The sequence below is a fragment of the Meles meles genome, chromosome 7 (assembly GCF_922984935.1).
Source record: "Meles meles chromosome 7, mMelMel3.1 paternal haplotype, whole genome shotgun sequence".
Taxonomy (NCBI): Eukaryota; Metazoa; Chordata; class Mammalia; order Carnivora; family Mustelidae; genus Meles; species Meles meles.
The window spans coordinates 135,486,347-135,513,916 of NC_060072.1; the positions used below are offsets into that span (position 1 = coordinate 135,486,347).

At 41.7% G+C, this 27,570-nt stretch overlaps 1 protein-coding gene across 1 annotated transcript in view; it reads left to right on the forward strand.

Annotated features, from left to right (window-relative positions):
- GAD2 (glutamate decarboxylase 2) overlaps positions 1-27,570 on the forward strand; it is a 74,717-nt gene that overhangs the window by 27,161 nt on the left and 19,986 nt on the right. Inside the window, exons 9-11 of the mRNA XM_046010596.1 lie at positions 19,802-19,856; positions 21,732-21,848; positions 22,731-22,795. Of these exons, the coding sequence (XP_045866552.1) occupies positions 19,802-19,856; positions 21,732-21,848; positions 22,731-22,795 (237 nt within the window). The remainder of the gene's footprint in view (positions 1-19,801; positions 19,857-21,731; positions 21,849-22,730; positions 22,796-27,570) is intronic.

The window sequence follows — 27,570 nt, forward strand, 5'->3', positions numbered from 1 at the left end:
CACCAATAGCAGAGAAAGGAGCAGAAAGCAGAGAATACTGGGAAACCAGTGGCATCTAAAATAAGTGGCTAGCCATGTCACCTGAAATTTTTAGGTCAAAGAATTTTATGTCAACAGTTTTAGAAGCCAGTAAAAACCCTAAAACACAATGTTAAAACAATGACTGTTTTTTTGTTTTTGTTTTTGTTTTCAGAAAATACCTCACTCTCCCCTGCAAATCCTCCCCACCTCCCGCCCTGCCCTGCCACATACATCCGTTGGGAGGGGACACAGGGAAGGGACTACCAGGCACCTAGGGCTATGGGGGCTTTTCCTCCTTCAGTCATGAGCCTTGTGGGATGGGGAAGGGAGGAGAGAACAATACAGGAGGAAGAAGAAAGAGCAACGTGAATAAGAAATAAAAGAGGGGAGCAATAAGGCCCAGGAGGGGGAAAAATTTGCAATGGAAGTACAAAGTGAAGCAAGGAGGAAGGAAGTACAGTTGAAAACGTGGGGGTCAGGGGCACTAACCCCCCCCACCCCTTACAGTCAAAAATTCACATATAACCTTTGACTCCTCCAAAACTAAACTACTAAGAGCCTACTGTCGACCAGAAGCCTTACTGATAACATAACCAGTCAATTAACACATACTTTGTATGTTATATATATTACATCCTATAGTCTTACAATAAAGTAAGCTAGAGAAAAGAAAATGTTATTAACAAAGTCATAAAGAAAATATATTTACTGTATTATGTTGCATTTATCAAAAAATAGTCAAGTGTTTGGGGCACCCAGCTGGCTCCATCGGAGGAGTGGGCAACTCTTGATCTCAAGGCCATGAGTTCGAGCCCCACAGTGGGGTTACTCAAAAATTTAAAGATCTTTAAAAAATGGTATCTGTGTGGACCTGCACAGTTCAGACCTGGGGGCAAGAAGCACATGAGAGGTTTTAAGGAGGAATAGTGATCATTTTTACCATCTAAACAGCAATACACACCTTTAAAAATACAAAATAACAGGGAAAAATTGCCATTCCACCATCCAAAGATCATCACTAGCACCATACGGAGTCTCTCGAAACTCTTTTTCCAAGCATAGAGGTTTGGGTTTTTTTTCTTTTCCTATTTTAATTTACATATTTGTGATCATGTTTCTTTTTCTAACTAGACATGATAAGTATTTTCCCATGTTATTGCAAACACACTTTCCTACAAAACCTATGAGAAAGCATGATAGTGCTTTGCAGGGCAGTTTCCGGAGCTGGACTCTTTGACCCCCTTCTCCCTTCCTGTCTCAGCTCCAGCGCTAGCTTGGGTAAATCCCTCTCTGTGCCTGACATTTTTTTATCTGAAAAAAGGAAAAACTAAGGGCCCTGCTTCATAGGGTTGTTACGAAGATTAAATGGGTTCACAAGTGTAAAATACTAAAAATGATATGAAGTAGTAGGAAGCAAATACAAAATATTACTCCCTCCCCCCCTGTTCATTTCCCTGTTTCTGGTGTTGCTATTATAAATAATCCTTCTATCCTTCATTGAACGTGTGTGCCCAGGCTTCTCCATTTAGGATTATTTCTTAGTATGATTGCTAACTTAAATTATATGAGTATTTTTAAGGAAAGTGATACATCAGGCCATATTGGCTTTCAAAATGTTTCACTAGTTTATTCTCTCAACAGTATTGTATGACAGCATGTTGGGGGAAAAATCAAAGCTGTATCGGTAGCTACATGTAGTCTTTAATTCTGTGTTGACAATTCACATCATCTCTCTAGAATGGGTTTAAGACTGGGAGTCTGGTCCCATAGATCAAGTGAAATTGAAGTGTTTCGGGTCATGGGCCAAGGAGCAGGCTTTGGACAGTTATCTGTAGCCACCATTCCAGTCAGAATCAGTTAAAGCATGTTTGGCAGCCATTTTGTTTTTATTAATCACATCCTTGTGAAAGTTAGATGTGCGGGTCAGAAAATCCCTTGAGGCTGACAAAGGGCATACCTGCCTTCTCATTTCTCCTAATGTACTTTGCAAAGTTCATCCAGGTTTTGTAAACATGAACCTGGACCTGCTCTCAAAGACATTCATTTCTTTTTTTTAATTTTAATCTTTTTATTAACATATAATGTATTATTAACCCCAGGGATACAGGTCTGTGAATCACCAGCTTTATACTTCACAGCACTCACCATAGCACATACCTTCCCCAATGTCCATAACCCAACTACCCTCTCCCTACCCCCCCACCCCCAGCAACCCTCAGTTTGTTTTGTGAAATTAAGAGTCTATTATGGTTTTTCTCCCTCCCGATCCCATCTTGTTTCATTTATTCCTTTCCTACCCCCCAAACCCTCCACATTGCCTCATATCAGGGAGATCATATAATTGTCTTTCTCTGATTGACTTATTTCGCTAAGCATAATATCCTCTAGTTCCGTCCATGTCGTCGCAAATGGCAAGATTTCATTTCTTTTGATGGCTGCATAGTATTTCATTGTGTGTGTTTGTGTGTGTGTGTGTGTGTGTGTATACATACACCACATTTTCTTTATCCATTCATTTGTTGATGGACATCTAGGTTCTTTCCATAGTTTGGCTACTGTGGACATTGCTGCTATAACATTTGAGTGCATGTGCCCCTTCAGATCACTACATTTGTATCTTTAAGGTAAATACCCAGTAGTGCAATTGCTGGGTCGTAGGGTAGCTCTATTTTCAACTTTTTGAGGAACCTCAATGCCGTTTTCCAGAGTGGTTGCACCAGCTTACATTCCTACCAACAGTGTAGGAAGGTTCCCCTTTCTCCGCATCATCACCAGCATCTGTCATTCCCTGACTTGTTAATTTTTAGCCATTCTGACTTGTGTAAGGTAGTATCTCATTGTGGTTTTGATTTGTATTTCCCTGATGCCAAGCAATGTGGAGCACTTTTTCATGTGTCTGTTGGCCATCTGGATGTCTTCTTTGCAGAAATGTCTGTTCATGTCCTCTGCCCATTTCTTGACTGGATTATTTGTTCTTTGGATGTTGAGTTTGATAAGTTTTTTTTTTTTAAAGATTATATTTATTTATTTGACAGACAGAGATCACAAGTAGGCAGAGAGGCAGGTAGAGAGAGAGGAAGGGAAGCAGGCTCCCTGCTGAGCAGAGAGCCCAGTGCAGGGCTCGATCCCAGGACTCTGGGATCATGACCTGAGCTGAAGGCAGAGGCTTTAACCCACTGAGCCACCCAGGCACCCCAATAAGTTCTTTATAGATTTTGGATACTAGCCCTTTATCAGATATATTGTTTGCAAATATCTTCTCCCATTCTGTCTTTTTAAAGACATTCATTTCTTAGTAACTCTTTCTGACTCTGCCTATTAGTCTGTCTGGGTGATAGGTTTTATCTATGTGTAACCTATCTTATCTATCTATAAACCTATCTATAAACTATAAACCATTAGTCTAGGTGATAGGTTTAATCTTGTTCTACAGACAGTTGACTTAGTAAGAAGCTCACAATGAAGGAAAATGTCCTAGTGAAGAAGTATAGTCTTCTAGTCCAATGCCACCTATGGAAGAAAATACTGCAAAGTACTATCTCTTAATTAGTCATTACAGGGGTTCAGTTTGATAAACCATTCAAAGTGAAGCATGATACTCAGTTAAAGAGAAATGTATAATAAATCTTCATGTGTTTGGAAAAGGTTCTTTCAAAGTTGAAAATCAAGAGGCATATTAAATTTATTATTATTCTAATGAATAAAATAAGACAATGGAAAATCTCATTGTACCATGGCTTACATGTGAATGTGAAGTATCATAACTAAGGAGAATGCCCTATTTTTGTGAAAATTAATTATTAAATTCAGAAGAGGATAATGTGCTAAATGAATCTTCAAATTCATATGTTCTAGTGTAAGAGGTTTTTTTTCCTTAGAAGCAAAAAGCTGAATCTTCACAGTAATGGGATTAATGAGTTTTTATTCAGGTATTATTGGTTCTAGGGGTGCCTGGGTGGCTCAGTTGTTAAGCATCTGACTTCAACTCAGGTCATGACCCTGGGGTCCCAGGATCGAACCCTACATCAGGCTCCCTGCTCTGTGGAAATCCTGCTTCTCCCTCTCCCACTCCCTCTGCTAGTGTTCCCTCTCTTGCTGTCTTGCATTGCCAAATAAATAAATAAAATCTTTAAAAAAATTTTTTTTAAATATCGGGTCTAATAGTTGCAAATTTTGAATTAGTGGAATCCAAGTTAATGCTGCATTGATGGTGTCTAAGGATAGAAGTGTGAGTTAATACCTAGGGAAAATAAATATTTGTGAAAGACGCTGAATGATATTTCAGAATTGGATAGGGCCACTAAGCAAAAGGATGTTTCCTAAAGGTTCAGACAGAGGAGGGGAGAAAACTTCTAGGAATGATAATTTGTAAGAATATGGAGTTCCCATATGATGCAAGTAGGAGCCCTCTGAGTGACACACAGTGAACACAGTGAACACAGTGGTCAACAAGGTGGACATGGTCACAGATGCTGCAAAACTTAGTCCAGAGTGCAGAGGCAGACTTTGAAACAAGTGACAACACCTTAGAAAGGTATGTGCTGTGAGAGGCAGAATACAGGCTGCTATTGATACATATCTAATTCTACATCCAGAGGGAGCATGATGGAAATTAGCCAGATGACAAGGACAGAATGTTCCAGGCAGAGGTCATGGCACATTCTAAACCATGGGTGTGAGGGATGTTGGCTTGCCCAAAGAACTGAAAAGAAGTTCTTGGGGGAAGTGGTCAGAATGACCTTGTCATGAAGGACATTATGAGCCATACTAAGCTGTTCAAACTGTATATTTGAAGACGTGAGATGCCCCTGAAAAGTTCTGAGCAGCAAAGCGACATCATATTTTGGCATTAGAAAGATGCCAGAGTGAAGTATAGGTTGGAGGCTGGAAGTTGGTGGCTGTGGTAGTAATATGAGTAGATGCTGAATGGTGGGCTGGCCTGACGTAGATGAGTGCTGGAATTTCTAGGACTTATTGACGGAGAGGTGTGCAGGTTGAGAGAAGAGTCAAGGATGAATGCCAGGCTTGCTGTTCTCTGAGACAGGGAACCCTGGCCAAAGTGAAGAGTTCAGATTTGAAGATGTTGCGTTTGAAGAACTTATGAAGCATCCAAATGGGAGTGTCATGTAGGCATGCAGAAATATGAGCCCAAAGCTCCGAAGTTATGCCCTGGAAGCCATGTAGAGTGGGCCTAGGACAGAACTCTAGGGAGCATCCACATTTCAGGGACAGGCTGAGTCAGAGGAGTCCTCAGTGCGGACTGAGAAGGAGTAGCCAGAGTCCTTGGAGGAGGATCAGGAACCAGGGCATGAGGGCTTGAGAATCTTTCTAGAAAAAGTGGCTAATGGCATCAAATACTACCAGCAGAAGAAATGAGGATCAACAACTGCTCATCAGCTTTACTTATCAGGAGGTGGCTGGTGAGTTGGTAAAAGTAGCTTCAGTAGGGGGGTGAAGGCAGAAGGCAGTTTGCAGCTGGTGAAGGGTGGACAGGAGCAGGGGGAGGGGTGTGCGGGGAGAGCAGATACAGACCCTGTCTCTAAAGGTGGAGCCCTGAGGGAAGTGGGGAGGATAGAAGTTGGGGGGTGTTGAATTCAGGATGGTTTTTGGTTTCGTTGTTTTAAGGAGGGTGCTTAAGGCACATTTAACTGTGAGATGGAGGACCTGCTAGACGGGAAATATGAATTATATGAAAAGAAGAAATAAAATACATAGCAGAAGTTTAATTTTTCTTGGGAGTTCCTTATAGCTTTTGCTAAAATTGTGTAGAATCTTTCTCTGAAGAACTCACAAGAATTGTGCAGTTGTTTTACATTATACAACTGAAAGGAAACAAGGGGGGAAAAGCAGGAGTGGTTCTGGAAGGTGGAGGGAGAGGTTAGGGACCTACGAGTGAGGGAGGGGCAAAGCCCTGGGCTTACACCAGACTGAAGCTGTGAATGGATTTCAATTCAGAAACCCTCAGATTTGGAAAGGTTCTTAGACATTAACACATCCAACCATTTTTTTCCAATTTCTTTTTTTCCCATTTTGTATATATGTAAGTGTGTGTGTGTGTATGTGTATACATACCACATTTTCCTTATCCATTTGTCTATTAATGGCCACTTAGGCTGCTTCCATATCTTGGCAATTGTAAATAATGCTACAGTAAACACAGGGGTGCATGTATCTTTTCAAATTAGTGTTTTCATTTTCTTTGGGCAAATACCTAGTTGTGGAATTATTGGATCATGTGGTATTTCTCTTTTTAATTTTTGGAGGAAGCTCCATAGTGTTTTTCACAATGACCACCCCAGTTTGCATTCCCACCAACAGTGAGTGAGGGTTCCTTTTTCACCAATCCTCACCCACACTTGTAATGTCATTTTGATTTTAGCCCTTCTAATTGGTGTAAGGTGATATCTCATTGCGGTTTTGACTTGCATTTCCCTGATGATACGTGATGTTGAGCAACTTTTCATGTGTGTGTTGGCCATCTGTATGTCTTCTTTGAATTAACTTCTATTCAGATCCTCTGCCCATTTTTAATTGGATTATTTGATTTTTGGGGGGGTATTGAATTATATCTTTATATATTTTGGGTGCCAACCCCTTATCGGATAAGTCATTTGCAAATTTCTTCTCCCATTCAGTAGGTTGTCTTTTTGTTTTGTTGATGGTTTCTTTTTCTGTGCAAAGGCTTTTTTATTTTGATATAGTCCCAATGGTTTATTTTGCTTTTGTTTCCTTTGCCTTAGGAGACAAATCTAGAAAAATGGTGCTATGATCAATCTCAGAGAAATTACTACCTCTTCTAGGATTTTTATGGTTTCAAGTCTCACATTTAGGTCTTTAATCCATTTTGAGTTTTGGTATACATCTTTGGAGTTCTTTTTCTCTCCAAGTACATAATTCAGTATTATCTCTTGAATGTAATGAATATTACGATATTATAAATACAAATTATATGTGCATTATAGATAGCAGCTTTTTCTAAACCAATTAAGAATTCCTTGCAGACATCATACCCTTTACCCCTTAAGACTTCAATGTGCATTTCCTAAGAATGAGGCTATTCACTTACATCATCACAGTATAATGATCAAAATCAGATGACATTGACACAAGACTGTTATTTAATCAATATACCTTATTCAGATTTCATCAATTGTCCCAATAATATTCTTTAGAGCTATGTTTTTCCCAGTCCAGGACCACACATTACACTCAGTTTTTATGTCTCTTTAGTTTCCTTTCATCTGGAACATTTCTTCATCCTTCCTTTCTCTCTCATGACATTGATATTTTTGAAGCGTGTATTTATTTTGTAGAAGATGTCTTAATTTGAGTTTGTCTCATATTTCCTCATGGTTAGATTCAGGCAATGCATTTTAGGCAGGAATTCCAGGGAGGTGATGCTTGTCTTTCTCAGTCATACCTCCCCAAGAGGACTATCATATTATTAGTAATGTCAACGTTGACCATTTGACTAGGATCGTGTCCGCCAGATTTCTCCGCTGTAAAATGACTGCTCTCTACTTTGAGGGTTATCTTATAGGTGGTGCTCTGAGACTATATAAATATTCTGTTCCTCCTAAACATTCATTCACCAGGAAGATTCTGGCCTGAAGTATGATGATGCCGGTTGCAAAATACGAAGTTCTGATGCTTTCATTTCTTCTCTCATATTCATTCCTGTCACTGTACTGTAAGGAAACCTCTCCCCCTCCATGTGTATGTGACATATTTACCATCACTACGACTCACGGGTGCTTTGAGAAATTAATTCTCTCTAGCACCCTCTGCCACTCTCTTCCCATTTTCCATCTTTTACTCCTCCCTTTGGGGTTTCCTTTAAATTATCTAAATTGAACACCTGAGTGGCTCCGTTGGTTCAGGTCATGAGCCCAGGGTTATTCAGGGTCATTACATTCAAGATCCAGTCCCTCATTGGGCTGTCTGCTGAGCAGGAAGCCTGCTTCTCCCTCTGCCTGCCTTTCCCCTGGATTGTGCTTGCACTCTCTGACGAATAAATAAATAAAATCTTTGAAAAAATTATCTAAATTGCTGTAAAACCTTAGAGAAAACAAATCTGAGCAAAATACTGGATACCTGGTTGGCAGGAGATTGGAAGAGCCACCGGCCTTCCTATATTCCACATAACACAAGATGTCTGGTAGGTATTTTGATTAATACTTGTATACCACAAAATGAACACTTATGTTTTTGTATAAATTTTAGTTTTTGGGGTTAATCTATCTCTTAGCTTTACAAATTACAGTCAGATAATATTTCCTTGTGCTTGTTAAATACCACACTTCATCACTCAATCGATTTAAACAATTGAAAGTATAAATAATCTGGGGTCATTATACTCTCTTATTAAATTAGCCCAATTGTGGCCAGAGTGTGAAAGCGGTTAGGGAAGCTAATTAACTCTTTCAGGTCCTTGGGGAGCTGTTGAGTGCACTGTAATAGGATAGACTTCACAGAGACCCTGAATCAATTATTATTGAGCAGGATTGTGGTCAGCCCTTTGAGAGTCGTATTTCCTATGAGTTTAGATGCAGAGAACTCAGCAGTGTTGAGGTGTATGTGTTTCATTATGTCCTATATCAGGAAGCGTTATGTCCTATATCAGGAAGGATTGTAAAATAAGCTGACACTTTGTGAGTGTTTATTCTGTGCCAGGAGGACTCCTAAGCATTTTGCACAATTGATCTAAAAATTAATTCACTTATTAGAGACACAGAAGAGTATATCCCCTCACATTTACCTGGGGCCAGCACAGTTTGTGAAGTTTCTAGGTACATAAGAGTCCCAAGCAGTGTGGTGAGTTCCCCTTTCCCTGTTTGAATTATAACCCTGGTAGAGAGGCACTTGTCTGTGATCATCTCGCCGGGAAGTGAAGAATTGGGGCTTGGACTCAGAACTCCTTGTGTTTACCAGTCAGGCCTGGTCCTTTGTCTCCTTTCCCCTGAATTTTTAATTGTGGCCAAATACACATAAAATTTAACATCTTAATCATTTTTAAGTATACAGTTCAGTGATATGAAGGACATTCGTGTTGTGCAACCATAGGCACTACCCATCTCCAAAACACTTGCCATCTTGTAAGATGGAAACTTTATATCCATTCAACAGAAACTCCCCATTCCCCATTCTCCTCTCTCCTCCCCAAACCCCCCCAACCACATTCTACTTTGTGTCTCTATGAATTCGACCACTCTAGGCACCTGACTCTCTTGTCTTCTTGTGATTGATTGACTTGTTTCACTTTGCATAATGTCCTCAGGGTTCATCCATGTTGAAGCAAATGTCATCAGTTCCTTCCTTTCTAGGGCTGAATAATATTTCATTGTATGTATATACCACTGGGATCAGTTCCATGTTTTAGCTATTGTGAACAGTGCTGCTCTGGCTACAGGTCTGAAAATACCTCTTTGAGCCTTGCTTTTCATTCCTTTGGGTATACTTAGAAGTGGAATTGACAGGTCACATGGCAATTTGTTTTTATCTTTTATCTCCTTGGTTAAATTTATTTCTGAGTATTTGATTCTTTTTCATGTTTCTATAAATGGGATTGACTTTTTTATGTTCGTTTCGTATCCTGAAACTTTATTGAGTTTATTAGTTCTAACAGGGTTTTGTTTGTAGAGTCTTTAGGGCTTTCTATATATAAGATTATGTAATCTGCAACACAGACAATTTGACTTCTTACTTTCCAATATGAATGTCTTTTTTTTTTTTTCTCAGTCTTGCATAATTTCTCTGGCTAGGACTTCCAGTACTATGTTGAATAGAAGTGGTAAGAGTGGGTACTCTTGCCTTCTTCTAATCTTAAAAGAAAATCTTTCAGCTTTTAATCATTGAGTATAATGTTACTTATGGGATTGTCATATGTGTCCTTCATTATGTAGAGATACTTTCCTTCTAACCCCAATTTATTGACAAGTTTTTATCATGAAAGGATGTTGAATTTTGTTAAATGTTTTTTTCTGTATCTATTGATATCATATGAGATAATCATATGATTTCTGTCCTTCCTTCTGTTGATGTGGTGCATCAAATTGATGGATGTGCAGACGTTGAAACATCCTTGTATCCCAGGGATAAATCCCACTTGATTATTGTGTATTATCCTTTTAATATATTGCTGAATTTGGTTTGCTAGTATTTGGTGGGAAATTTTGCATCTGTGCTCTTCAGAGATATTGGCTTGTAATTTTCTTTTTCTTATAGTGTCCTTACCTGGCTTTGGTATGAGGTAATGCTGGTCTCATAAAATGAGTTTGGAAATGTTTCCTACTATTCAGTTTTCTAGGAGAGTTTGGGAAAGATTGGCATTAATCCTTTTATTATTTATTTATTTATTTGATTTTAATTTCTGGTTATTTTATTTTATTTTTTATTAACATATAATGAATTATTTGCTTAAGGGGTACAGGTCTGTGAATCATCAGTCTTACACAATTAACAGCACATACCCAATGTCCATAACCCAGCCACCCTATCTCTCCCCTCCCATCCCTCAGCAGCCCTCCGTTTCTTTCCTGGCATTAAGAGTCTCTTATGGTTTGTCTCCCTCCCCAGTCCCATCTTATTTCATTTTTTCCCTCCCTACCCTCTAGAGCCCACCACCCTGCCTCTCAAATTCCTCATATTGGAGAGATCATATGATAAATGTCCAACTCTGATTGACTTATTTCCCTTAGCATAATACCCTCTAGTTCCATCCATGTCATTGCAAATGGCAGGATTTCAGTTTTTTGATGGCTGCATGGTATTCCATTGTGTGTGTGTGTGTGTGTGTGTGTGTGTGTGTGTGTGTGTAAAAATTATTTTTTATTCCTTCTGTTAATTGATTTCTAGTTTCATACCACTGTGGTTGTAAGACAGTACAGGGTGATGTACATGCTGGGTGATCCCGTTGATTTCAGTCTTCTTAAATTTATTAAAATGTTTTATTGTGGTCTAGCATATGATCTATTCTGGAGAACGTCTGTGTGCACTTGAGAAGAATGTGTATCGGCTTCTGTTGGATGGAATGTTCTGTCTGTGCCTCTTAGGTCCATTTGGTTATCTTTGAATTGGGTTGTTTGTTTTTTTGTTGTTGAACTTAAGGAGTGCTTTATATATTTGGGATGTTAGTCCTTTATCAGATTTTGCAACAATTTGTAAATACTGTCTTCCATTCTGTGGGATGCTTTTTACTCTACTGATGGTGCCTTTTTTTTTTTTAAGATTTTATTTATTTTTTTGACAGAGAGAGATCACAAGTAGGCAGAGAGGCAGGCAGAAAGAGAGAGGAGGAAGCAGGCTCCCTGCCAAGCAGAGAGCCCGATGCGGAACTCGATCCCAGGACCCCACGATCATGACCTGAGCCGAAGGCAGAGGCTTAACCCACTGAACCACCCATGCGCCTCCTGATGGTGCCTTTTAATGCACAAGAATTTTTTATTTTTATTTGTCTATTTTTCCTTTTGTTGCTTGTTCCTTTGGCATTGTGTCCATGAAAATATCCATTGCCAAGTCCAATGTCATGAAGCATTTGCTGTATGCTTTCTTCTAATCGTTTTATAGTTTTAGCTCTTACATTGAGGTCTTGACCCATTTTGGGTTAATTTTTGTATTTGGTATTAGGTGAGGGATAGCCCATTCTTTTTATAAAAAAACAAACTTAATATTCTTTTCTTATTTTCTTACAATACAATATTATTTTCTTATAATAAATTCTCTCCAGAAACAGCACATATTCGTTGTAGAAAAACAGGAAACTGGGAGGATTTAGACATACTCTTTCATAATTCTTTGGTGCATCTCGTTCCAAATACATTATATATATTTAAATATAAAACCTACTAATTAGAAATTTGTTTTTTACTTAATAAAATATTATGGGCAACGTTCATGTCATTAGAAATTCTCCAGTACAATTTTTAATCACTATTTAATAACCTATTGTTTAGAATTTACATTACTTAACAAGTGTGTTGTTAGAGATGTAAGCTACTTTGAATTTTTATTATTTAAACAATTGCTAATTAAAGTATCAGTGTGGCTAAATATTTGCACACATACTTATATTATTTTCTTAGGATAAATTTCTAAAAATAGTGTTTCTGAGCCCTGGACTATGTCTGCACTAAGAGTTAGGATACTTGCTGGCATGTTGCCCTTCAGAAAAGAACCAGCCAATTTACAATTCTCCCAAGCAGCATAAAGGTGTGGCTGCTCACCATGTTCTTACTAATCCTAGAAACTAAAACCTTAAGTGACCTGTGTCAACTTGATGAGTAAAAACATTTTTTAATTATTTATATTTTCATTTTCAATAATTAGCAAAGTTGAACATTTTATGTCATTCATAGTTGAAAAAGAACACAAAGCCTTTTTTGTCATGCATGTTGTCAATGTTTTATAAAATGTGTCATTCGCTTTTAATTTTATACATGGTATTTATAAAAGTTTTCCATTTTTTGATAGTCAGAGCTATCATCAATTATCCATTTTCTACCTCCAGTGTCCTTTCTAGAAAATCTTCCCCATTCTTAGTACATACTAATATTCATCTTCTTTCCTAGAACCTTTATATTATTATTTTAACAGTTGATCTCACTGAAATTTATTTTGATCTGTGGTGTTTGAGAGATATATAATTATTTTTTATTTTTTTATCCACTTAGTTTTTGCTTAATGTTTTTCCAACACCATGTGTGATCAAACAAAATGCTTTCTTCACTTCCTAGTCTTCTATTTTTGTTCCACCGATTTGCTTATTTAGGCTCAATTGCCATACTTTTAATCACTATAGTTATAATATGTTCTACATTCTAGTAGAGAAAAATCAGACCCCTGCCCTCTTTTTAATTGAATATTCTCTATTAGTTGTACTTTAGAATTGTTGTCTCAGATTCCCGTTTCCCTAAAACTCCCGGTGGGGAGCCGGTTGGAATTGTGTTATGTTTAGAGATCAACTATATGTATTTGCAATGTTGAGTTTTCTCATCAAAGAACATGTGTCTCTCTATTTATTCAAATCTATTTTTGCATCCTTTGGTAGAGATCTGTGTTTTTCTTCTTATACATTATTTCAGGTTACTCATTTGTAGTTTCAGATACTAGTCATTATTTTACTTCCCTTTCATTCTTTGTATTCTTGCAACAAATTGTACTTGGTTCCATGTTAATCTGTAATTTCCTCTGTATTATATTTTAAAACATACTCAGGATTTATGTATCTATATTATAAGATATATTGATAAGCTTTTCTGGGCTACCTTTGACAGACCTTGCCTTTAGAATTAGCTAGTTTCTAGAAATAAATCCAGCAGCTTCCCATTGTCTTCTATATAAGTGTTTAGAGGGCATTATCCACCAGTCATAGATGTGTTAAAATTCACTATTAAAACATCTGAGTCTGTCATTTTGGGGGTTGTTTTTGGTAACTTTTTTCCCCACTTACTTCTTGGTTATCAATTTTTTTTCAAATTTTCTATATATTCTTGAATCACTTCTTTCAATTTACATTTTAGTAGGGGGAAATTATCTATTTCCTCAAAAATTTTAAGGTTAGCACAAATCTCTATACAGAAAGTTTTATAATACTAAAATATCTTTTCCATAACCTCCTCTCTTATTTCAGATGTTACATTTCTCTCTTTACTGAACCAATCAGATATTTGTCTATTCACTGATCTTTTCAATATACCAGCTTCTGAATTTATTATTATTTATTAAATTTATTAAATTAGTCTACATAATAAAGTTTCTAATTCATTGAAAAATTCATTCATTCTGTCTGTCTACACTGTTTGTTTTCATTTTCCTAGCTTCTTGGGTTAAATATTTAGTTATTTTTATTCTCTGTTATTTAACTTTAAAAGCCCGTCAGGCTATTCATTTTCCTCCGAGGATGATTTAGGGTGCTTCTCATATTTTCACATGTGGTATTCCCATGTCATTAATTTTTAATGTTCTGTAATTGCAGTTCTGATTTCCTCCCTGACTCAGAAGTTATTTAGAATAAGCCAAGTATGCTTTCTTACAGAGGGAATTGAACTTTTTATCATAATCCCCCTCTTTTCTCTACCAGAGTGTTCAGGAAAGAGGGATGGCAGTTTGGGGAAGTTGAGGCAGCGATGAGAGATGGCCAGCACACACCTTCTTGCCCGTAGACACTATCCTTCGTCACATACTCCCCTGTGAGCTTCAGTGCTGGCCCCCACTGGCAGCAATCTGGGGGGTTTGTGTGAAAATGAAAGTAGCTCCTTACCACATCACGGCTGGCCTCCTCGGTTGCACATCACTTGGATTGTTGTATAGTGAGTGAGAGTGTGTGTGTTTGTGTGAATTAAATGCATTTGGAGAAAGTAATTTTTTAAAAATTGCTGGATTTAGATACAAAAGTCACCCAAAAATGTCCTATTCCTCTATCCTGGCCATAATGCTGGGTGATCCCATTTTATGTATTGGAAAACAAATTTTAAACGAGAAAAATGTGGTTATCTGTTAAAGTTAAAATTCTTTTTTCCAAATCAAACTCCATATTAAAGGGACCGAAGAAGCTTACTGTTTCTAATTATGATAAAAATATTTGGCAGAGGGTTTGGTTTCATAATACAAGTACTTCTGGAATGGTCTGTTTGGATTTGAGTTTGCTAGTCTGTCTTCTGGTCATGTCCTAGGATAGGTTACCCACATGGGCAGCAGCCATGTGCGGACACATGGAGCTCTCTCCCCAGGAGATCTCTCTCGTAAGTTTCCCCGCTGCTCCACAATTCCTGCAACAGTCTTCCGAGGTCAGTCGGTGAAATTTTCAAGTTACCACACAGTCTGGGCAATTTGGAAAATTGGTTTGGGTCCATGAGTTCCCTTTACCATCCCTGTATCACAATCTATGTTTAAAAAAAATAGTTTTGCTTTGTGCTGACTACCTAAAAAAACAAAACCAAAAAACTGGCCAATTTTGGTTACTCCTCTAGCGTTTAGATACTATGCTAGAAGGGACTGTATCATCAGGGGATGATGGAGCAAAATATTTTAGTAAGAGGTGGTAAGTTTTTATTTTACTAATAGTACTAATAGAAAAGAATCGGGATCAAGGAAGTGCTCACTTCGAGGGGCTTCCAAAAAACCCTACATACGTTATTGCAGTTCTAGAACTCAACCTTTCAGATAGGCAGATATTTTGTTTGAACCCCATAAATGCTTTGGAAGACATCTGTTGTACAGTGCTAAGAGCCTGCATTCTGATACAAGAGAGCTCTAGGTTTGCAGTCTGCCGGCTGCTAGATGCGTGACACCCGGCAGGTCACACACCACTAGAACCATTGCTGGTGATGACCACAGTGAGACCACCTCATAGGTACCGAGCGGTTGCTATATGAACACAGTTTTATACTCAGTGCTTTATAGTGTTTTCTATTTATGATCTCATTTAATCCTCATGGAAACCTTGTGAGGGAGGTCCTATTGTCATCATTTTATGAAGGAGCCCAAGGAAGAACTTAATTCTTAAAGGACACACAATGAGCCTAGGTCTTGGGACAAGAACCTGGTGATTCTGTCTCCACGTTCTGAGTTTCTGCCCCATCTACCTGCCTCCCTGAGCTGCAGTTTCCTTGTCGGTAAGGTCCAAACGACGGTAACCTTTGTAGAGTGTTGGCAGGAGGGTCAGAGATTATGGAGGAACACATATCCATTCTTCTTTGCACACATCTCTGCGAACAGAGACAACCTCTGCTCACTTGATAGAATTACTACAGGTTCATCAGGACCAATGAGCAGGGTCACCAGGGACCCTGGTACCTGCTTTGTGACTATTGGGATGCCTGCCTAGACGTATGAACTCTCTAGTCAACATTCTCCTGTTGGTAAGCTCACTTTCTCCTTCATGAATCTGTGTTTTTAACTTCTCCCTACAAGATTTTCCTGCTGGCCGCTCTAGCTACCATGGTGGGATTTTTACCCAGGAAATTTTGTGATGTTATCCGACCTGATAGCATTTATATACATTTTTAAAGACTGTTGCAAAATCAGAAATCTCAATATAAGGCAGCCACATCCAAGGCAGAAGTCTGGTTCAATAGTCCCCACTTCCGTGGCAGCCCTTTCATAAACACTAACAACTACCAGAGAGCAGCATTACAAAGCACCAGTCATTCTTAATTGTGCGCCGAAAGGCTAAGATGTGTAAACATTAAAGATATGCATTTTTTGCTATTGGAGGCCAGACCTACTTTGAGGCCAGACCTAGAGAATGCAACAGCTGCCATCCAGAGCCTTCCTGCGCCAAGAGATGTTGGTCTGGAAATTCCATGCCTGGCCAGACAGCTTCTAGTTCTCAAAGGACCCTGCTGGATGTCACCCAGATGTTCTCTGGCCCCACAGCACCAGCAGGGAATGTACGATCTGTGTCTGGAGCTCCTTCTGCTCCCTGCCCTATGGCCATGATGGCTCAAAACCACAGGTCATACTAACGGTCCTTGGCTAGTCTGTCACACAATTGTTTAATGCCTTCCAGGCTAAAATTTCCATTCCCAAAGCAGTCTTTTCCCAGCATGACATGTGGATCCAGGTCAGACGCTCTGGGCGGCTTGTTACAAATGCAGATTCCTCTGCCTGTCTGTGAGATCATTTGTTTCTCTTGTTAGCATGGAAGCCTTGAAGAGTAGAAACTGGTCTGTTCCCCCAATAGTGTGTGGCCCCTAGTATGTGCTCAATGCATATTTGTGGGAAGAATTAATTCCTGGGCCCTATAATCGACCTCCTGAATCAAAACCCCTAGGAGCGGGGCCAAGGAATCTGCATTTTAAGGGCACACCTAAGTGATTTTTATGCACACTAAATTTTAAGAACCCTTGTTCTAAAGTAATTGAGCAAATTCTAAGATAAACAGAAAGATGAAACGTTTTGGTCCCAGAGGCCCCCATACTAGCTGTCTGGCCCGTCATTAAAGTAAAGTCACCAAATTAATATCAACCCTGAGTTAAACTTCTGCCTTCTGCTCACGTAACCTCCAACAAATACCCGCCACCTTCAGGCTCTGCGATCCTAAGTGGATAGAACAAGTATCTTGGGCAGAGTGCCCAGGGGTGTCTGGAACCTGCCCGGTCAAGAGCCACAACCACTGCTTTCTGCCTGAACTTGATTATTTTACCAGCCCGCCCCAAAACTCTGATAGGGAAATGGAACAGACTGTCTGTTCATTACTGTTTTCCCCAGCGTGCTTGAATGACACTTCTGATCCAGGAAAGTCAGATATTATCGGCAAGGATTTATCTTATCTTAAAAGACTCCAATCTTTCTAAATAGGTTTCCTGTTTGACCTTTCTAGGAAGCTTGGTGTCTCCTGTCTAGTTACAATCAACCTTTTACCAACACTTGATCTTGGGCAGTCACGTCCCTTCTCTTGGCCACTTCCTCATTTGAAAAATGAGGCAATTAGACTGGAAACAGGTCTTCAGCTCCTTCCGATTATAATGTACCCTGATCTGTGACTTCTTGATGACACCTTACTGCCTATGCTTAACAAAACACCCCGGTGTGATTAGACCCGCGAATTGCCGCTCTCAAACTTGTCACCCAAAACTCTCCAAAAGAGAGTGTTTTACTCTCCTTGGGCACGTAGAAAACTAGGGAAAATTGGGGATTTGCAAACTGTTTCTGAGAATCCTCTCTCAGCTTCTACATTTACCTAGAAAAATACAATGGCAATTTTAATGTGCTGAAAGCTTTATGTAAAAGACAGCTACAATATCCACATTTCATCTGAAATCGGCACATTTTATTTATATCGACACTGAAGCAAGGTGTTTGAGCGTAGCCTGATCTGAGACATGGAAAATCACGGCTTCGTGGGCTGCCCCCAAGGCCAAGCTGTGAAGCTTAGGGAGAAGGGTAGGGAGCGAACTCCTTGTCCCCGCCCGCCCCCCTCCCGCTTTTCCCTTCCCTCTGTCCCTCCTTCAGAAGCTCCATCTCACCAAAGTTCCCCAGAGGTGGGCTGTTCCCACTGCAGACTGCACTCTTACCACCATAGATAGGTTCACTGTCCTTTGTCCCAACCCAGCCTGACTAATGACTGGTAACTCGTCCCTTCCTGTTGCCAGATAATTGCATTTTAACTGCCTTCCTTTGGAAGACAGCTTCACATAAATTAGTGGTTCTTAAGGCGTTCAGGCCTAATGTCTGCTTTACATGCCAACTACTTTGCAGTGCCTCCTTTAGAAGCCTGGAATGAAAGTCGCAGGAAATAAAACTTACTATATAATGCCCAAAGTATTTTTATAAAATGGGTGTTAGGAAAGTAAGTCATAATAAAATAACAAATTTCAGTATGTACAACTTAGAGGATATAATGAAGTAGCCCGATGCTTGCTCTATACTTAAAGTCACAGGGACAGCCAGGAATGGATTATTGACCTCAAGACAAATACCAGCCCCTCCCCCCACTGCTCCCTAAATGCCAATAGCCTTTCCCATCTGTTATTGTGACAACCTCCTGCCCATAATTTATTTTTCCAAACTGCCTTTTAAAAACCTAGATCGATGACCCTGATGTGAAAAGTTAAGCCAGTTTAGCAACCTCAAGAGAGCTATTTTAACATTTTTTCACTGTTGGGGAGCCTGGGTGGGTTGAAGCCTCTGCCTTCGGCTCAGGTCATGATCCCAGGTACTGGAATCGAGCCCCACATCGGGCTGTCTGCTCAACGGGGAGCCTGCTTCCCCCCTACCCCCTGCCTGCCTCTCTGACTACTTGTGATCTCCGTCTGTCAAATAAATAAATAAAATCTTTAAAAAAATCTTTTTTCACTGTTCCTGGCACCATGCAACGACTCTCTCCTTTCCCTGTTTTTCCCCCCAAAGTCTGGGAGATGGATGTCATCATACGTAACAATCTCAACAATAAAACCTAACAATTATGGAGTGCTTCCCACATGCCGAGCACTTTTAAAATCATTTTGCAGTTATCAACTCACTTAAACCTCATAACTCCATAAGTAATATTATGATCACTGTGTTCCAGGGACAGTAATGAGGGGCACAGAGAAATCAAGTCAGCTCACTAAGATCACACATCTAGCTACATCTCGCTTCTTGCAGAAACCAACTCCTTTGATTATTATAATAATGGGGTTTTATAATTAGCCTAGAACTATCTGTGTTTTTATTTTAGGAAAGAAACATTTCGGAGAGAAAGAAAGGATGTGTCTTTTTCCAAAGTCCGTGTATCTAATTGTTTGAAATTTGAGCCCATATTTTTCTGGCCGGCTTCAGGCTTTTTGTACTTAGAATGTAATTAGGTAGCTTTTTTACTTAATATTTTCATTCAATTGTTTCGAATGGATTTCTCCTCTTGGCATGCCATCTATATGTGAAATTGCAGCTACATTCATTCGAAGATTGGGGATACAAACCTCTTTTCTGCACTGTCCTTTCGTTGCCAAGTGTCTTATGCCAAAGCAGGCTTGTTCTTAACTGAGTTAGGGGGATGACCTAAAAAGCAGGTTCTGTGTAGCCTAGAGGGCCCCATGGCTGTTCTAACAGCATCGTGTGCTCACGCGTCCCCTCCATATGTCAGAAATTACATCCTGCGTCTTTCAGGGAGAAACTGTGTTTCTTCCTGGAAACAGTCAACGAGGTTTTTTTGTTTGTTTGTTTGTTTGTTTGTTTTTTGTCAACGAGTTGTTTTAACTGATCATTTAGGGTTGACCTCCTACCCTGATGCGGCTGCTTATAAAGACCACAAAGTAAACTATTGGAAGCAAACGTCTAATGTATTTATTTTTCCTTTCAGGGGGAGAATGATCCCCTCTGATCTCGAAAGAAGGATCCTTGAAGCCAAACAAAAAGTAAGTGTTTGTAGGGAGCTTCGTCCAGCCCATAACAAGCTAAGGGTACATATTTCTGATTCCATCCAGTGGAGAACACTCTTTGGTTTGGGGTTTTTTGTTTGTTTGCTTTTGGCGTTTTGGGTGGGGCTGTAGTGGGGGGCAGAGGGAAAGGGAGAGAGAATCCCAAACAAGTCCCACACCCAGTGCAGAGCCCAGTGTGGGGCTGGATCTCACAACCCTGAGATCATGACCTGAGCCAAAAATCAAAAGTCAGACACTTTACCAACTTAGCCACCCAGGTGTTGCCATTTTGGTTTTGAAAAGAGGACCCAATTCTCAACCTCCCCGCTTTACTGAGAATATGGGATTTTTGTATCTAGTCATTATTTATTTCTCTGAGTTGCAGCCCCTGCTTTGGAAAGATATAAGTTGGGGTTTAAATAACATACCCTGTGATAACAGATACGGCGATGCTGTAGGAGTTTCTACAGCATTCGTCTTTTACGCGCTGAGAGTTAGCATTAAACAGACATCCATTTGAAAGATCATTTTCACAAATGGAAGATACCACAATACCAGTGCAGCATGAGTTACCATGGTGTGGTTATTTGAAAGGGGCCAATTTTTCCTGCCTAGGAATATGGCTATGATTGGCTCTCCACGCATCTGTTTCTCTGGCAAGCAATTTAGAAGTCATAGAAGCACCAAGTTCTGGAGACCTGTGAAGGATTCCCACAAAGCTCTAGAAAGTCATTTCTATCTCTGGGTGGTTTGCGAACCAGAGAGCTTGTTTGTAGAACTCCCTTAATGTAACTTTTAGTGGACAGGACCTACAGTTCCTCGTTCAATAGCAGGCTATGTGCGTTTGATTATTATCAACTTAGGAATAGTTATTTCTTTTCTCTGCCTTTTCTTTTTTTCTACAAAGTGGCAGCAGGAGGTTCCCCTTGTTCCTATATTCGAACTACTTCCAGGGTAGTAAACCACAAGATTAAACCTTTGCTGCCACCTAAAGACGGACTCTGACATCCTGTCACATCACAGCTCTGTTCATTCTGTTCGAGGCACTCTTCTACTAGCTTCTAGCAACTTTCATTTAGCAGGGCCAGACAGACTGAAGACTACGTAGATAATGGTCATGTCTTATTGTTTAGCCCACATGAAGCCTTCCCTCTAACGCATCCCAAATAAATGATCTCAGGGTTTTCCAAAAAGCAATAATAGGCCGGTTGGATTTCCTTCTCCTTATTCTTTTGCCTGCTCACTCTAGGGGACTGTTATGTAAAAGTAAGATTAGAAAGTGAGCAAAAAGGAAGACTAGAAAGTAAACAAAGTGGGGGGGGGGGGGAGTATCTACCTGGAATATATAAATGGCTTCAGGCCACCATAAAGCTCCCTTACCTCTGGGTCCAGTGTGTCCTCTCCTGAGAACCAGTGTCTGTTCTCCTTAGGCAACTGGCAGGTGCAACAGAATGGCCTGGAGAACTCAGATCCTGGAGATCTAAAATATCCTCCCAGGCTCTAAAGGGTCAACAATCCTTGTCATGGTTCCAAAACTGGAGATGTTTGTATGACAGAGGGAGAATATCCGCTGTTTTTATCAGCTTAAAAAAATAATAATCAGGACTCCTGGGTGGCTTAGTTGTTTAAGCATCTGCCTTCCGCTCAGATCATGATCTCAGGGTCCTGAGATCGAGTCCCACATCAGGCTCCCTGCTCAGCGGGGAGTCTGCTTCTCCCTCTGCCTCTGCCTGCTGTTCCCCTTGCTTGTGCGCTCGTGTGCATGCTGTCTCTCTAACAAACAAATAAACAAAATCTTTTTAAAAAAATTGAAAAAAAAATCCTTGACACCCTGTTTGTTTGACATTGTTTGGGGCTATCTTGTTTGTGTAGGGATTTGTTCCTTTCCTTGTGAGCGCCACGGCTGGGACCACTGTGTATGGAGCATTTGACCCCCTCTTGGCGGTTGCTGATATTTGCAAAAAGTACAAGATCTGGATGCATGTGGATGTGAGTATCCCATGGGGCGGCCACGAAAACGTCCTTGCACATTTATTCATTTGGGGCTCATGGAATGAAATCTGTTTTCTCTCTCTCTCTCTTTTTTTCCCTTTGGGAGCCCATTTTCAGAATGGGGATATTTAAGCTTTTGAAGAGTGCAGAGACAAAGTAGCACACAACTCACACAATCCCCAACACTGACTGGAGGAAGTCAGAGGCTGACCTGCCTTAATGTCCCCAACATGATAATATGCCTATTTCTATGACCAGTATCCAAGCTAAGCATTTAGCTCTTGATTTTTCAGTCCATAACATCCTTGGAGGAATGCAATTACACCCGTCCATACACAAGCACACACATGTAGTTTGTACTTCCCTACAAGAATGATCCAAGAGGTAAAAAAGAGTTACATTTATATAGGAAGCCTGGGGGGGGGGGGCACCCAAACTCAAGTCAGATATTTCTATACTTGGAGAGGAAAGCAGACATGAGAGCTTGCTTACTAGGAAGTATGGGCCTCCAGATATCCAGTTCCTTAGCTGAGCCAGCTAAGAAGATAAATTATATTTGAAATGTTTTTTACTCCAGACCTAGTCACACTGAAATGAAGATGTGTCCACCAAAACATTTTCAAATTAAAAAAAAAAAATTGTCAAGATTTAGAAGGACAAATAGAAGCAATTTAAGCTTAGACCAGTATGACTCAAAGTGTGGTTCAAAGACCAGCTGTTATCTGCAGACGGCTTGTTACTAATTCCCTATTACTCAGCAAGGCTGAACCAGGAAGATTTCCATGATCCCCCAGTGTTCCCCTGCAGAGTGGTTACCAGTCTTCTCTTCCTCCCCTGATTCACAGTGTGAGTTGTTCTTCTCTGATCTTCCTTTTGCAGGCAGCTTGGGGTGGGGGATTACTGATGTCCCGGAAGCACAAATGGAAACTGAGCGGCGTGGAGAGGTACACCCACTTCTCTTGTTAACAATGTAAAATGTGAAAACTAAATGTGAAAAGCAAGTTTCAGACAATTTCCAAGCACTCTTGGAACACATGTGAGCCCATTCTCTGCAGTGTTGGTGTGCCTTGAGCTGTGTGGTCGTAGACTGATGAATATTATGTGTAAATAACAGAAAGACATCCAATGCTCTATCCAGTGGCCCAGGCAGAATGTTTCTCAGATAGAGATTCCTACCTGGAGTCCGTGGTTGGCCAGAGGACTCAGGAATGATCTTCCTACAATCTCTGAACCAACTACCAAAATTATTAAAAACCTATTGGCAGGTCATAGTTTCCTAGGGAGAAGATCTATCCTAAAAGGATAACTTCCGCTGCTGCAAGTAAACCAACAAATGACTTTGCACCGTATAATTTATCAGCATTGAAAGCATGGCTTTGGGGTTTAATACGGCCAGTGGAAAACAAAACTTACTTGTGAGAGCGTCATTTCATGGTTTCATTCCCATGATAATTTCCTTTTTTTCATGTAACTTTGATAGATGCTGCAAAGCAGCATTTTTCCCCCCAGAGACTAAGCAGTGGATTGTTGAGAAAAGCTACTAAACCTAAAAGAGGTGAAGAGGTGATATTTAATTAATGTAAAACATATTCAGATCTCAAGAGAAAAGGGGGAAAAATGATAGAATGCAAAATCAGCCTTGGGCTTTGCTGACCGTGCACAGAGGAAGCTCGGCGTTCCCCAGTTCTCCCATGACGCCCCGGCAGGTCAGCAGCAGAGGTGAGCTCTGACCCTCCAGGCAGCTAACTGAGAAAGCCTGAGCTTGTCCGAGAGGCTGCCAAGGGCCCACCATGCCCTGCCAAGTAGCCAGATGCCGCCCAGGAAGTTTCCCACTGGATCTGCTGCTAGACATCTTGGCACAGTTTCTGCTCTGGGATGAGGCGAGGAGCCGATGGAGCGTGGGAGCACCTGTCGGCACAGACACCGCGCGGCCAGGCCGGGATGGATGCGCAGGGCGGGCTCTGTGATGCCCAGACCCACTCACGTGCAGAGAACCCGATGGGATGGGGGTCACCGAGGCAGAGTCAGGGGTACAGTACCTCGCTCGTGGAAGACTCGAGAGACCAGCTGAGGCCCAAGTCAGCAGGGCAGCTGTCCCTGAGCCAGCCAGCTGGGGTCAGGCGCTGGCAGGGAGCACCCCCGTGTCCTGATGGCAGGTTCCCATTTAGCGATGGGAGGCTGAAGGCGGGCAGAGCCCCAACCAGCCTGAGCCAGTCTTGGCCTCTGCCTCTGGTCCTCTGGGGCTTCTCCCTTGCCCAGTTCCTTTTTGCCATGAAGATCTCTATGAAAGCAGACACTTAAGGAGAAGGCAACGCACTGCACAGGAAGAGATGATGGAAGGGGAAAAAAGAACAGCTTGGAAGGTGCCCGCTCAGATGATCAGAGCAAAACCGAATTCTCGTGCTTTTGAGAGCTGGTCTGTCCACAGTACTTTCTCTCCTTCACTTTCTTTCTGACTGCCAAGGAAAGTAAGCGTCTATTATTGTATCTTTAATGCCACCTAGGACTCTGAGTGCCGAAAGCCCTGGCGCGTCCTCCCCAGTGACGACTTAAAAGCTCACTAAATTACCTACCCTGAGCCTTGGAAAAATAAACACCCACACACTTTTGAACTAAAGACTATTATTTCAGAGCAAAGCTTTGAACATTCACCGTAGAACACAGAGTCTGTTCCAGTTGCCACAGTTCTGAAACCGTATTGTAACTGGCTCCACAAAGTCGAAGAGACAAAGACAAGGTCCCCGAAAATGAGGTACTGCCACCTACGTGCCCGAGACCATCCGTCTGCTGACTTATTGGCAAAAGGCCACCGTCTTTGCTGAATATGGTTGTAGAACCAGTGGAAACCCCTGGGCATAAGGACATGGGCATTCGTTTGGGGACAGAAATTTGCCTCCCTTGGGGGAGCCCAGTTTCCCAAGGATTCACTCTAAAGGGGAGGAAACTGATGATCAATTCTTGTCCCCAGATCAGGAGGTGCTCCCGTGCCCAGACAGTCATCCTCTTAACAGAATAGCACAAGTAACCAGAGCCTACCCGGCATTCCCTGCAAGTACCTACCAAATTCTTAGTGACGGCTTTCTTCCTTGCTAATGCTGTCAAATCTTCTAGAGACAGCATAGCCGAGAGGGTGTGTCAAGGGCCCTAACACTCGCAGGTATGCTTCTGTGCACTGCCAACTGTCTCCTTTAATCCCTTCCCACAGCAGGCTGCGTCTTGCCTGCAGTGTCCCCCTGTGGCCGCCCCCTGTGAAGGCTTTCTGGCCCAGCTGAAGGTCCTGGAACAACCTCAGCCTTATTACCAATCACTGCCCTCCCTCCTGCCCCAAGAGCCAGGGGTTTAGAAATTCCATTCAGGAGAGATTGAACCTCTGCGCTATGCAAGGCACAGCAGCAGGCCCAGTGAGGGCTCAGAGATGACTGTGGTGTGAAGCCCGTTTTCAGAGGGCTCGGAATCTAGTAGGGGAGAGTGACAGCCAGTGATGGCTTCAGCTTCAAGGCAGAGGAAGTAAAGGCTCGGAGGCAGACAAGCGAGCTGCTTGGCAAGCGCAGAGAAAGGGGTGATTCCTGCTCAACAGGGTCCTTGAAGGAAGCCTGCGCACGGGGGTGAGCACTGGCGCTGCCTCCGATGGAGGCAGAAGATGGACGCTCGAGGCGAAGAGCAAGGGCACGGAGGTCTGGAAGGGTCCTTGGAGGAATCCAGATAAGCTTGGAGGGAGCCTGTGGGATTCATGGCTCTGACTAGGAAGCTCGTGGGGTGTCCCCAAGTGTTGTGCAGGGAGTCTCAGTGGAGGGCCTGCCCACAGGGCCAAGTCAGGATCCGTAAATCCCTGAGCTGAGGGTCTCTGCTGCAGGGGCCACTAATTTGCATGGGCAGCATTCTCTATCTCAGCTTGGGAGTGGGGAATGAAAGCCCTTGTCATAGCAGCCATGGGGGGGGGCGGGGGGTAGGGGGAAGCAAGGGGACAAGTCATATGATCTCACCTGGCCTTTGGAGAGACAGCTCTGGATTCGGAGGAGATGGAGACCAGGGACCTAGTAGAAGCCACTGAGCTCTTGAGAATGTCCAGGTGAGGGGTAGCGGTGGTGGGAGAAGCTGAGGGTACAAACCAGGTGGTAGCAGCCGGGAGGGCAATGAATGGAGGGACCGAGCCAGGCAACAGGACGAACCATCACAGGGACCTGCTCGTCTACAGGACCACATATAATTCAAAGAGCAGGTGCTTCTCTTGACCTCCCCTGCTTCTGAAACATCTGTGTGTTTATATAGGTAAGTCGCTCTCTAGTTACACGAAGAGCCTTGTATATTACAGAATGCTTTGACACTCTTTGTATATAATACTTATTTTTGACTTATTTTCCAATACTTTAAGAAATTCCAGAGACTTTCCATCTTTTTTTTTTTAGATTTTATTTATTTGACGCACAGAGAGAGATCACAAGTAGGCAGAGAGAGAGGAGGAAGCAGGCTCCTGCGTAGCAGAGAGCCATATGTGGAACTCGATCCCAGGACCCTGAGACCATGACCCGAGCCAAAGGCAGAGGCTTTAACCCACTGAGCCACCCAGGCGCCCGAGACATTCCATCTTGACAGACTTTACAGACTTCTATATGTTGAAAAGTATGGGGGACCTTTTTTTGTAGATATCTTTGACCTAGCAAGCATTAGCTTGCTGTACTCTCTGAAACATCTTCCTCCAAATTTCCAAGCACGAAGTACTACAGAATAAAGCACTTTATACAGAGTTAAAAAAAAAAAAAAAAAAAAAAGCTAGACCTGAAAGGGGAGATGTCGGGAGAGCAGGAAGAAGAAAATGTTATGAACACACTGAGGTTTGAGAGCTGGATGTGTGGGAGGAAGAGAGTGTGAGGCGCTGAGGCACAGAACACACGAGAAAGAACAGATCTGGAAGGGTGAGGAGGGCCAAGTTAATGAGTTTGTGGGGGTCTGCTAAGTTTGAGGGGCAAATGAGGCACAAGGACACATCTTAAGACAGCCCTCAGGGAGTCAGCTTTCTGTAACTTACAGTAAATCAAAGAAGCCACGTGACTGAAACTCACAGCAAAACACTTTGAAATGAACCTGGGGCTATTTTTCATAAATTGCCAACATTTCTCAAACAAACTAAGGGCATGTCACTGAATCACTCTGTGCAGCTTTTTGCTGCCTTTATGAGGCAGCCCCTCTGCAAGAGAGGCAGGACAGGGCACTCAGTGAAGGTAGTCATGGGGCTCGGCAGCATCTACTCTAGTCTTTGAAAGACAAGTTGGCCACTGCATTGAAACAAACATTTCCAGTCAGAGGAATCTTCTTCCCCATCAGGTGTCACTACTGAAGAAGCTGACTTTCATCAGGATTAGGCATGAAGCTGTGGAATATTCTAGAAGCAGTGTATATAGGCTCAATGGCACAAAGTGTATAATGATAGAATTGGAATCAGTAGTAGGAGCCAACCTTATTTAATGCTTACTATGTATCAGAAGATGAGATGGCCTATTCACTGATTCAGATGAGATCCCCAGGCCAGTAAGCATTCTCCGACTGGCCAGCTGACGCCCACCATTCATTAGACAGAAGAATGGGATCGTTCCCATCTTCTCATTTCTTCCCAAGGTTCTTGCGTCTTGAGTGCAGGGAGCAGATGAGCCCAAGTCTGTTGTTCAGCCAGAGGACAGACAGTGACCCACAGTACTTTGGAGACAGCTGCCCTGGGCTGCCC